At 36.3% G+C, this 13,188-nt stretch overlaps 1 protein-coding gene across 2 annotated transcripts in view; it reads left to right on the top strand.

Moving 5' to 3' along the window:
• The window catches only part of NRK (Nik related kinase), a 122,841-nt gene that overhangs the window by 99,628 nt on the left and 10,025 nt on the right, over window positions 1-13,188 (top strand). Inside the window, exons 20-26 of one of the 2 annotated variants that reach the window (XM_070461766.1) lie at window positions 743-929; window positions 1,344-1,499; window positions 4,599-4,742; window positions 6,651-6,809; window positions 10,178-10,282; window positions 12,043-12,185; window positions 12,474-12,623. In XM_070461766.1, the coding sequence (XP_070317867.1) occupies window positions 743-929; window positions 1,344-1,499; window positions 4,599-4,742; window positions 6,651-6,809; window positions 10,178-10,282; window positions 12,043-12,185; window positions 12,474-12,623 (1,044 nt within the window). The remainder of the gene's footprint in view (window positions 1-742; window positions 930-1,343; window positions 1,500-4,598; window positions 4,743-6,650; window positions 6,810-10,177; window positions 10,283-12,042; window positions 12,186-12,473; window positions 12,624-13,188) is intronic. The other variant, XM_020873202.2, reaches the window with a different exon arrangement.

Below are 13,188 nucleotides of genomic sequence, written 5' to 3'. Positions count from 1 at the left end.
CTTACCAAAAAGAATTGCTGTTTTTCCACCGGATATGGCATCCCACATAAATCCTGTCACATTTTGTGACTTTATTCTTGAATTTCTTGTCTGTAAGTTAATAGACTCTAACTAGATCTTCACTGAAGCATTTTCACACTCTTGAAATTGTGTTGGTTGATTTTCTATCATTAGCTTTGTCCTTTGACAAAATGAACTTGAATCCAGCACAACAGTACTTTTTATTTTTTCATGAAGCTGTTTGACATAACATAACTAAAAGCATAAACTTTGGAATCAGACAGACTTTGGCTTCAAACTTTAATCCCCCTAATTATTTACATGACTTTGAATAGATTGTTTAACTTCAATAAGCTTTAGTTTCCTTATAAGTAAAAGGGAGATAATCAAACTTACTTTTGGTGTTGTTGCAAGGATTCACAACAATCTGTAAATAAGATGCCTAACAGGGTATCTGATGCATAGTAAAAATTCCACAAATTTTAAGTCCTCAATTTATATATCTGAGGATTTCATGCTCCATGAATTTCTGTTCTGACATCAGTTGTCTCAATATAAGTTAGTTCTTTCTTTTCTGCTAACATTATTGAGTTCTACTGGTAAATGTGGGTTTTATAAGGATGAAGAATTACAGATGTTACAAAATTTGCATTCCCTCTTTCAAGTAACCCCTAGGCATCTTACATTTCTCTCACTGTTAATTTCCTAATAAAGTCAAAATCAATTTTTGATCATCTTTTAGGAGTCAGGCGGTAGAAGTGAGGCCTCAAATGCCATTGCCCCAGGTGCTGCACCTGCAGTACTTGATGCTGAGAATGACACTGTGGATATATCAGAAGTATCAACAGAATCAGGTTTCTCTGCCAGCCACTCATCTCCCTCCAATGATTCTGAAAGGACTGCAAATGCTGACTTTGCCAGTGCCATCTGTAAGTGTATTTAATATAATCTTCAAATGCTGCAATCTGTTCCATATCAAATACAGTTTTTGATCACTGGTTCATTATCAGAAAAGAATCAAGTCATTCTGATACTCAGTTGACATAAATTCTGATGGATTTTTTTTTAATCTACTCTTCACTAAATCTTTATAGCACCTAAATTCGAACTGTAATTGAGAAATTGGCTCCCTCATCTAGATTTTATTTGATATCTAATCACAGTAACCCAAAATGCATTCATATACAGAAATATATTCTGTCTTGATTTGTGTCATCTGATGATCTATGAGTTATAGAAATGATAGCTCCATAAAAAATAATGCAAATGTGTCTCGTTTGTAAAACACTCAAGTGCATATGGTGTACACAGTAGTAAATTCTCTCAATATCTTCTCTTCACAGTATATGCTGGATTAGTGGAAGTACCTGAGAAATCATCTAAGCGACCCTCTGACGTTAACGTTAACCCATTATATGTCTCTTATGAATGTAAAAAACCACTAATCCACATGTATGAAAAGGAATTCACTTCTGAGATCTGCTGTGGTTCTTTGTGGGGTAAGTTTGATTTCTTAAAACTGAGTTGTTGTATTTTAAAGAGTACATTTTTATCTATATAAAAACTAGTGTGAAAGCACAGATATAAAATATTTATTTGCTATTGACAAACTGTTTTCAGGGCTTCCCTGGTGATTCAGATGGTAAAGAATCCACCTGCCATGTGGGAGACCTAGGTCCGATCCCTGGGTTGGAAAGATCCCCTGGAGAAGGGGATGCCAACCCACTACAGTATTCTTGCCTGGATAATCCCCATGGACAGAGGAGCCTAGTAGGTTGCAAAGAGTAGGACATGACTGAGCGACTAAGCACAACTGTTTTCAATTATGCGTACATGCTAAGTCACTTAAATCCTATCTGACTCTGTGTGACCCTGTGGACCATAGCCCACCAGACTTCTCTGTCCAAGTGATTATCCTGGCAAGAATACTGGAGTGGGTTGCCATGCCCTCCTCATTTCCAAGTATGTGTGTGTGTGTGTATGTGTTTGTATATGTTATTAAACATACATATACACATGTATCTACACACAGAGAGAGTAGTTAACTTTCTTATTTATTTTCACTCAGTTCAGTTTGATGTTTGAATTGCTCCCTCTCCTGTTCATTCTGTTTTTCTTTATAACCTGAATTAACTTTGCTAAAATATAAAATTGGACTGCTGCTGCTGCTGCGAAGTCACGTCAGTCGTGTCCGACTCTGTGCGACTCCATAGACAGCAGCCCACCAGGCTCCCGTCCCTGGGATTCTCCAGGCAAGAACACTGGAGTGGGTTGCCATTTCCTTCTCCAGTGCATGAAAGTGAAAAGTGAAAGTGAAGTCGCTCAGTCGTGTCCGACTCTTTGCGACCCCATGGACTGCAGCCCATCAGGCTCCTCCGTCCATGGGACTCTCCAGGCGAGAGTACTGGAGTGAGGTGACATTGCCTTCTCCGAAAATTGGACTAGGTTATAATTATTTGAAGATATAGGTTATAATTATTTGAAGATTCAAGCTTAATATTTTTAGTTTGTGATAGAATGCAATGTATAATACCTAATGAGATTATTGCAAGAAATTTCTTCAAGTTCTTGTTTTTAAAATATCTTGAGGATTTGTAGACAAAATTCCTTGTATAATATCTTAACTTTGACAGACTTCTTCAATCCTTTATTCCAGAAGAATTTTAGCCACTTGGTAATTCTGAGACAATTTTTTTACCTCAAGCCAGTCTGAATCATAAATGAAACAGAATAAATGAATGCAAGGAAGTGAAAAAGCCAAAATAAATGCCAACCTCCAACCTGCAGTTTCATAGATTTTGCTTAATGTATGATTGAACAGGAGACAGAATTTTAAATTAAAGATAGAGCAGTATAGCAAATATTATAGTTTTGTGAGAAAAAAAAAATAAGCCATCCTCAAAGTTCTACTAATGTAATGTGTCAGATAACAAAAAAGCAGTCTACTTCATTATCATTTCAACCAGGCAACTACCCAGGGATGAGCTTAATGTCTAGTAACCAATTTTAATCACTTGTGGTTTTATATTTTTAAATATAAAAGATTGTAATATGTGTCATCATGGTAAAACAAGATGCCCCAAATGGCCGCTGCCAGTGTCTCAGTCCCCAAAGGTGTCCCAGCTACTTCATGCCTCTCCAAGGGGATTCTCCAAGATCAACAAGTGGGTCTGACCCAGGCACCTTTCAAACCACTGTGTCTGCCTTGAAACTTGAAGCATATGAGATTTTGTGCATGCCCTGTAAGAATGGAATTTCTTTTACTTATGGCCCTTCAGCTCTCCTGAACATAGAAAGTGAAGTCGCTCAGTCGTGTCTGACTCTTTACAACCCCGTGGACTATAGCCTACCAGGCTCCTCTGTCCATGGAATTCTCCAGGCAAGAATACTGGAGTGGGTTGCCATTTCCTTCTCCAGGGGATCTTCCCGACCCAGGGATTGAACCTGGGTCTCCCGCATTGCAGGCAGACGCTTTAACCTCTGAGCCACCAGGGAAGCCACTTGATTTTCAAAACCAGTTGTTCTAGGAACTCATCTTCCCAGTGCCAGACCCCCAGGCTGGAGAACCCAATGTGCATCTTGGATGCCAAACTCCTTGGGAAGAACCTCTTGTTTATTAGTCATCAGCTCTTGGATATGGGTCTTTACTAAACTGCATCTCTGTCATTCCTTCCCATCTTGTTGTGGCTCCTTCTTTATGTTTTTAGTTGCAGAAAATCTTTCTGCTAGCCTTTAGGTCATTCTCATAGACAGTTGCTCTGTAAATAGTTGTAATTTTTGTGTGCCCATGGAAAGAGGTGTGTTCAGGGTCTTTCTACTCCACTGTCTTGATCCTGATCCCCATTCGAAGTACGTTTTAAATTTAGTTGAATCTGCTATTTTAGTCTTCTCATTCAGTCTTTAAACAGTGCTTCTATTTTAATGAATAGAGCCAGCACACAAATAACAGAGTATAGGAAAGTAAATACATGAAATAGGAACTAATTTTATAGACATTCAGCAATATAAGTTTTTTAATATATGCATGAACACAGAATCATTCCATTTTAAAATAATTTGCATATAATTATTTAAAAGTATTAAATCCCTGTTAGGAATGAGAAACCAAGAAGAGGGAAGGGATGTATGTATACCTATGGCTGATTCATGTTGAGGTTTGACAGAAAACAACAAAATTCTGTAAAGCAATTATCCTTCAATTAAAAAATAGTTAATTTTTTTAATATAGTCTTTATATATACTAGGCCTCATTAATATTTTATAGTAACTTTCAAAAGAGTTAACTGATTTTTGTAAAGTTTGGGACATTACTAAAAGGTACTAAGATATACATAAAGTTCTATCTGTGTGATGGCATACCAGACTCCAGCCAGTAGAATATTACCAAAGGGTGTTATTTTCTATATTTTAATGAAAATAAATTTGTTCTGTTAGTAGAGAGTTCCCTGTTACACAGAATGAAATCAACAGTAACTTAAAATGACAGACATCACCTTTACATAGATCAGCACACTGGAGGAGCAAAAATACTAATATAAATGCAATTATAAACATGTAATCTGAACTAATATAGCACTTTTCTTTTTATATATGAACAGGAGTGAATTTGCTGTTGGGAACTCGATCAAATCTGTATCTGATGGACAGAAGTGGAAAGGCAGACATTACTAAACTTATAAAGAGAAGACCATTCCGTCAGATTCAAGTTGTAGAGCCACTCAACTTGCTGATTACCATCTCCGGTTTGTTTTAGAACTAAAATTAGCTGAGTCATTATGCAGATTAATTAGGTTGTAAACTGGGCTAAAGACTTTCTCAAGTGAAAGTGTTCCTAAGAAAGCACTGTAAATATAATCTTTAATTGGGACAGCAGGCTTTCCTACTTGTATTTTCTTAACTATTTACAATTTAAACTTCTGACTCTCCTTTGATGTCTGGATATTTGATTGCAGTGTACCTGTACTAGGTCAGGGAAAGGAAAAAACATGCTATTTGCATCCTATCAGGTCTTCTCTCAGTAACCATGCACAACTTTGGGAGTCACAGCTTCAGCCACACCCGCACACTCACCACCACAGTAACCTCCACTATATACCTTTCCTGTGATGTGTTAGAAGCAAGGAGGAACAAAGAGGCCAATAACTGGATAAAAATGAAACTCTGTTGTACCTACCACAGCCCTATAATAAGGGTCTACAGATAAGGCTAGTAACAAGAATGGATCCTCTATTCTTCCCACATAGTAGTTGAACTTTTTAGTTTGGCTCAGTCAGAGCCTGACCCTTGGAATATGAGAGATCAAGTATATGGATGTTAAAAATCATTGTGATTACCAAATAGTACTTGGTATCAGGAAAGCACTAACATTAATGCTGATTTTAGGCAAAAAATTACTCTTGAAAGATTAGGAAAAAATGTTAAATGTTTTAACTGTAGAATAAAATGATGCTAATAACAGTAATTTTTATGTGCTTATATACTTCCTATCTGTACCTAATAATGATATTGCACATTAATTAATGATTATGTATAGTCCTAAATATGATTAATGTTGCTTTAAGTTTTGGTTAGAGAAAGTCCTCTAGAAATATATACCAAAGAATCATGATTTTCTAAATCATTTTTTATGGCCATTCATTTATAATTGTTTGAGGCACACAGAAGCAACATTTAGTTTTTGAATACATCTGGATGGCTTGCATGCTGCACATCTGGATAACAGATTTATTTTTATCCAGCTTTCTCTAACCCAAATATTCTCTTTTTATTGCTGAAGTTTCTTTTAAATGTGGATTATTTTTGCATCAGATAGTACAGAGAATGTCAGTATAGAAAGATACCTGATAGTTTAGAGCTCAACTTCATTATTTGATAACAGATTGACAGTAGATATAGATACTTGAATTCTAACACTGCTCAAAAATGTATCAAAATACATTTAAGATTACATGAATGTGAATCTTATTGTTGGGCCTAGAAATCTTATAGTCATAAATCCTAAAAATGACTATAAAGTCACTATATATGAAGATAAATGTGTGATTTTAATGGCTTGTTTTTCTGAAAGAACTGTAAGAATTTTGATGGGACTTACAATTAACAAAATAACATTAAAGATAGATTGGGCCGAGAAAAAATAATAAACTGTTTGATTTCTTTGTAAGTTTACTGGAATGAAAGAGTACAAAAAGAGAGATCCATCTCACTGGCTGAGGATGCCTAACAGTCAATACACCAGACATATCTTCTCATATATGCACACTACTGGAGATAGCTTCTAGGTCTCTGAGTCCCAAAAAAGTCATGGCTTAGATAAAAAGCTAAGGTACAGATGATGGATGGTAATTCTGTTGCCCACATAGTAGCAGTCTTAACGTGTTCCAAAGAAGTGTTGTACACTCACTTCTACATCGATAGCTGGTAGACACTTCAGCTATCTCTTGGAAGTTAGAGACTACAAGAAACTTTGCTATCAAATTTCCAAACTCTAAAGGGGAGACTCATTGCAGTATAGTTTTTCAGAAGTGCTTTTTACTTTAATTAAAAGATTTGATTAAAAAGACAAAATACCTTTACCTTTTTTTGTTCTTCTAATATGTAAAAAAAAAAATAGACTGAATTAAAACATTGTGTCTTTTCTTATCTATCAGGCCGTAAGAACAGACTTCGAGTGTATCATTTGACCTGGCTGAGAAATAAGATTTTGAATGATGATCCAGAAAGCAAAAGAAGACAAGAGGAAATGCTCAAAACAGAAGAAGCCTGCAAAGCAATTGATAAATTGACAGGCTGTGAACACTTCAGTGTCCGTAAGTCTCATTTCATGTTTGTTTTTGTTGCTGTTTAGTCGTTGCCATGTCCAACTCTTTTGCGACCTCTTGGACTGTAGCCTGCCAGGCTCCCTAGTCCTTCGGATTTCCCAGGCAAGAATACTGGAATATGTTGCCATTTACTTCAGCTATATAAATTTTGCCTCCCTTCATTTGGTGAAGTACATTCTTGTGGAAGCCAAAGTAGAGAAAGGAAAACATTTGCAACTTCAAATACAAAAATAAGTAAATTTCTCTGAGACATCTTTCAAGTCTTTTATGTCACAATAATGGCTGTTATTGAAAAACTATTGATTGACTGAAATAGCTATTGAAGTTAAATTTGGTTTACTTTTTCTCCTTTCTTCCCTTCCCACTCACTCTAATTAGTTCACATTAACTGATGTTTCTTCCTGCTTCTATTTAACTTCAACTGCATAAATGTTAATGTGTCTTCAGTAACCTGCAAGTAGATTTATATGACATTGTCTTTCCTTGGAACAGCAATAAAATAGAATTCTGTAATGATTCCTTTTTTAAAAATTGGAAAATCCCTCTTAATACTGACCAAGAAACAAGAAAATTCATCAATTATCTGCTGGCTCTCATTTCCACTGATGATATTCATGAGTATAATTGCAAAATATTTCCTGTCTGATTAGTGTGTTTTCATATCCCCTCTGTCTTCACAACCATCCACTGTGGAATGGAGTAACAAATCCAGGGTCTCAGAGTCCCGCTGTCATCTCTTAACAACTTGGAAGTAATGTTTTCCCATTCTTTCTATTTCTGAAGCAAATCCCCTCTACTGTTAGCCTTTTTTTTTCTTCTTTCCTCTTTACTAATTGTCTATCAGTCAGAGCTAGTGGCATAAGTAAGAGATAGTTAGAATCACATAATATGAGTTGTGGTAGGATACTTTTATCCTGACTGACCATTTCTGTTCTGCATACTAAGAGGCTTTCCCAGGATAGGTTTCATATATGTATACATATGTGACCCCATGTACTGTAGCCTACCAGGCTCTTCCATCCATGGAATTTTCCAGGCAAGAGTACTGGAGTGGGTTGCCATTTCCTTCTCCAGGGGATCTTCCCAATCCAAGGATCGAACCCGAGTCTCCCTCATTGCAGGCAGACGCTTTACCATCTGAGCCACCAGGGAAACCCATATACATATGTACATACACATAAATAAAGGTAGAAATGAGTGCCCAGACAACTTAAGCATAAAAATATACTATTTTCTTCTAGTTTTATGTATCACTACTTTAATATTCCCAGATGTCAACCCAGAAGTTGATATAGCAGAAGTACCTCTTACTAACTTAAAAATCAAGTTTTTAGTTCAATAAGAGAGTTTACAAAGAGAGTCAACCTTGCAAAGATAGTCCTGTGCGTTTGTGAAACAGATGGGCTAGTTTAGTCTAGTTTTCCCAGTTGATTGCATTCCAATCCATCCCAGCTCTCATAACAACCAGTAACACTTGTCCTACTGATGAGTGGAACAGTAGCTCCTTCCCAAAGGAGAATAACAACATGACCATACTTGCATGGTATTTTCATAGCCTTCCAAGGTCCACAAAATAGTGGACTGATACCAATTACTGCCATATATTAAATTTATCACCAGTATTTGCTTAAAAGAGAATTTGTTTGCTTGTTGGAGAATTTATTAATAATTCTTTGACCTACTTCTGAACAGTTAAAAGAAAGAAAGAAAGAAGGTGAAGCTAGACTCAGAGAGGCAGAGACACAGAGTGAGAGAGAAGGAGAGAGGAAGGGAGAGGAAAGGAGAGGGAGAATTCTTATATATTAGTCTTAGATGAAGTCTGGCTAGGGAAGATAGCAGCAGTATCTCTGCCAAAGAAGAGGGATTTAGCACAAACATAAATCTAGAAGTAGAACAACATATTTCATAAGAGCCAGAAGGTCTGGCCAAGGGCAAGCATATACTTTTTATAAACTTTTGCTTTCTTTAATAAAAAGCTCTATTGAAATAATTTATATACCATAAAATACACCCAATTTAAGTGTACAGTTAAGTGAGTTGCAGTATGTTTATACAGTTGTGTAACCATCACCATGATCTGATTTTCATCATTCTAACAAGAAACGTCATGGCCATTAGCAATCACTGCACATTTAATTTCTCTTACCTTATTCCCTTCATAACCTGAAGAAGCTACCGATCTACTTTCTCTGCTATAGATTTGTCTTTTCTCCATGATTTACTTAAATGGAATTATACATTATATGATCTTTTGTGACAAACTTCTTTCACATACCATAATGTTTTCAAAGTTCATCCATGCTATAACCAATACAACATGTATCAGTATTCCTTTTTATTGCTGAATAGCATTGCATTGTATAAATATTTCATCTTTTGTTTATCCATTATAAATTCATTGTTTAAAATGTCTTTCTTCTGGTTCTAACCATCCAAATGGGTATGAAGTGGCATCATATAGTTTTGATTTGCATTTCTGTCATGAATAATGTTGAGCATTCAAGTGTTTATTGGCCATTTGTATATCTCCCTTGGGTTATTTATTTTTTTGTTATTGAGTTGTATTTTTTTATATATTCTGGATTCTAGACCCTTACAGATATATGATTTGGAAATAGTTATTCCTTTTCCATACTTTGTCTTTTCACTCTCTTGATAGTGTCCTTTGATACATAGAAGAGTGAATTTTAATGAAACCCAGTTTAGCTGTTTCTTTCTTTTGTTGTTTATGCTTTTGGTGTCAAATATGAGAATCTATTACCATGAAGATTTATTTCTATATTTACTTTTAAGAGCTTAATAGTTTTAGCTCTTACATTTAGGTCTTTGATCCATTTCAAGTTAATTATCGTATATATGGATTAAGGTAAGACATCCAGTTATTTTTTTTAATTTTTTATATGTAGATATTCAGTTGTCTCAGTACCATTTAATGAAGAAATTGTTGTTTCTCTATTGAATATTCTTGGCACCATGACCATGAATGTACTTTATTTATAGACATTCAGTTCTACTCCATTGATCTATATGCCTATCCTTATGTCAGTACTACACTGTTTTGATTACTATAGCTTATAATAAGTTTAGAAACTGGGAACTGTGAGTCCTCCAACTTTGTTTTTTATTTTCAAGAGCATTTTGGCCTCTTCCAATTCCATGTAAATTTTAATCAGCATTTCTGTTTATGCATAGGGGGCCATTGGGATTTTAGAGATTGCATTGAATCCATAAATCACTCTGGATGCTATTGCCTTCTTAATTGTCATAGTTATGACATTTTTAACAACAAATACAAATACTTGAGCATTCTTGTTAACCCTGTGGCATTGTTACTTCTTTGTATTTTATCACTGTAGTCCAACATGAAGAAACAACATATATTGCAATTGCTTTGAAATCATCGATTCACCTGTATGCATGGGCACCAAAGTCCTTTGATGAAAGCACTGCCATTAAAGTGAGTGCTCTCCATTTTCTTTGGGTTTTCTTTTGAGAAACTGTAAACAGAACAGTATTTGGAATATAGTAGGAGAAATATAGATGCTATTCTTCTACAGTTAATGTAATTTGAATATACCATGCCAATAATTATCATTTAACGCTTTTCTAGACAATTCACAGGTACCAAACCAAGGGAGAATGTGAGGGAAATCCCTGACCCCTCCCCTTACAGGAACTCCCTACCAGCTCCTCACTCCCAATTCCTGTAGTTAACATGAAGACCTCCTCTTCTAAAGCCACAAACACAAACTTTGGGTGCCACCCTAATGACTTGAAGCTGAGAAAATCCCTGTTCTCTCTTAGTGGGGGGTGGAGAGCAGAGGGAAGGTAAGGAAAGATGTGACAGTGGTAGAGTGGGGAACCCCCTGGTAGAGGAATGAAGGAAAAGAAAGCCTTTGCTCTCATGACCAGGACTATAATAGGTGGGAGTGGGGAGGAAAGGGTAGCTCTATATTCCTTCCAAGCTGGATCTCTAAACACATTTCTCTCTAGAACTATTACAAGGAATGCTGGTTAGGTTTATTTGGATTACGAGTACTGTTTCCACCCTTATTTTGGTTTAACTGAACTTCTATGGATCAGCCTCATAAGGTAACCATTTAGTGTCACAAACAATTAAGTTGCTGATGATTTTTAATCACATTTCATAAACTGGAGACTACTTTTATCTTTATTATCTTTTTACAGTGCTTCAGAACTCAACATAAGTAGAATTATTCTGCATTTATTATGTAATAATAAAGACTGATTAATGAACTGGTGGTATTACATAGAGTCCAGTAGCTCCTTAGAATCATCTGAAGCATTTGTTAAAAGTTTAGATCTCAGACGCAACTCCAGGCCAAATTAGTAGGTTTGGAGTGGGGCCTGGGGAATCTATATTTTTAACAAACATCCTAGGAGATTTTGAACTGGTTGGTCCATGGAGTTTTTCAAAGCACTGATAAGGACACATCATGATAGACCCCAGCAAATGAAATACAATCATATCTTAGGTTAGGATCTGTTTACATATTATGTTTTATAGGCTAAAACATCACATGTGTACAATATAGATGGGTTAATGTTTATGACTGCTTCTCAAATGTCTGAAAGTGAAAGTCACTCAGTCGTGCCCAGCACTTTGCGACCCCATGGACTATACAGTCCATGGAGTTCTCCAGGCCAGACGACTGGAGTGGGTAGCCTTTCCCTTCTCCAGGGGATCTTCCCAACCCAGGGATCGAACCCAGGTCTCCCACATCGTGGGCAGATTTTTTACTGGCCAAGACATTTGTATGATAAATATGTTCTTTTATAAATAGCATAGACTACCATATAGATAGTCTGGGTCTGTCCTGACACAAATCACATCCCTGATCTGATCTCCCTAAATTGGGCATTGGGTCAGTTGTCAGTATTTGGATATGGGTTTGTTCCTGGGTGTCTGCTGGTTGGTCAGAGCTGCCTGGTATGGAACTGGGAAGCAAAGAAGGTAAGTACCAACAGTCTGTCTGGCCTGATATACAGTTCCTTGTCTAAGTCCTCACTCCAGTTCTTGAATCCCACCACATGAGTTCATTATGGTGAAACCTATGATGCCCAGTCCTCTACTGTGACCTGAACTTGGCAATGTATCCTGTTTGGCTTTTTGTTTCCTTGGACTAGGAACCATAAGAGCCTAGAGTACACCCAGTCTATGGTAGGCTAACATGTCTGGCCTTTCTCATTCCCTACCAAGTGTGCATTGATCAATCAGCAGACTCCGAAGGAGACTACATGTCCTATGAAGCCTATATACGAATACTGGCAAAAATACAGGCAGCTGATCCTGCAAACCGGTTTAAGAGACCAGATGAGCTCCTTCATTTGCTGAAGCTCAAGGCAAGGAATTTAAAGGCAGCACACAGAATACAAGGCCATATAAGACTCATGATTTTTGGAGATTTGGCCTTTGAAGGAAAACTCAATATTTAGAAACTGAATATAATTGTTCTTGTTGAGTTAACAGATCTAAGAAAAGTTGTAATACATAGGTCTTTAAATATATTATGTAATTTAAAAAATCGTTCTGGGTTCTATACACCTGTTAAGCAAATGGGCGGGAGAATTTTCACCTTAGACAGAGTGTCATTTTTGGCCTTTTGGCCATATTTGGTTTTATACCTACAGGTGTTTCCAACACTTGGTCATAAGCCAGTGACAGTTGACCTGGCTATTGGTTCTGAAAAAAGGCTAAAGATTTTCTTCAGCTCAGCAGATGGATATCACATCATTGATGCAGAATCTGAGGTTATGTCTGATGTGACCCTGCCAAATAACGTAAGATCCCTAGAAATTATTGTATAACACAATTTGAGTATTTCCAACTGTGAAACTCTTAAAAGGTTTAAAAATACGAGCACCAATATCTATATTAGAACTGAGGCCTAAAAGGTAAGTACTGAGTGCCAGAAGGTAGTAATGGATAAACAAAAGTCACTGATGGTTTCTTAGTCCAGAGTGCTAAGTCTGTTCTGCAGATAGACTTTGTCTGGCACAGTGATGCTTTGCATTTGTTTTTAAACGAATATATCCCCAGTTTACACTTAAAGTCTGGATTTCTATTGAAAAACCAATGATCCAACATTACTATCTGGCCATAATCAACTGGAACCAATTGGTGCCTGCCCACTTTTAGATGGAACATATGCTATGCATTTTCTATCCATCCATGTTTATGTATTTATAATAACTGGCCCTCTTAGGCATATGAGTTTACAACCCTTGCTTTTAGTTCTCTGCATCTCATTATGCATTATTATGTATATGCCCTATTTTTATCTAGATTGTAGTACTTTAACTATGATATATAGCAAGTTATCATAAAGTATTCTCTTATAGTATA

This window comes from Odocoileus virginianus, chromosome X (genome assembly GCF_023699985.2).
Source record: "Odocoileus virginianus isolate 20LAN1187 ecotype Illinois chromosome X, Ovbor_1.2, whole genome shotgun sequence".
NCBI classification, from domain to species: domain Eukaryota; kingdom Metazoa; phylum Chordata; class Mammalia; order Artiodactyla; family Cervidae; genus Odocoileus; species Odocoileus virginianus.
Note: the sequence above shows the minus strand (reverse complement) of the source record. Positions and strands in the feature narration are given on the sequence as shown.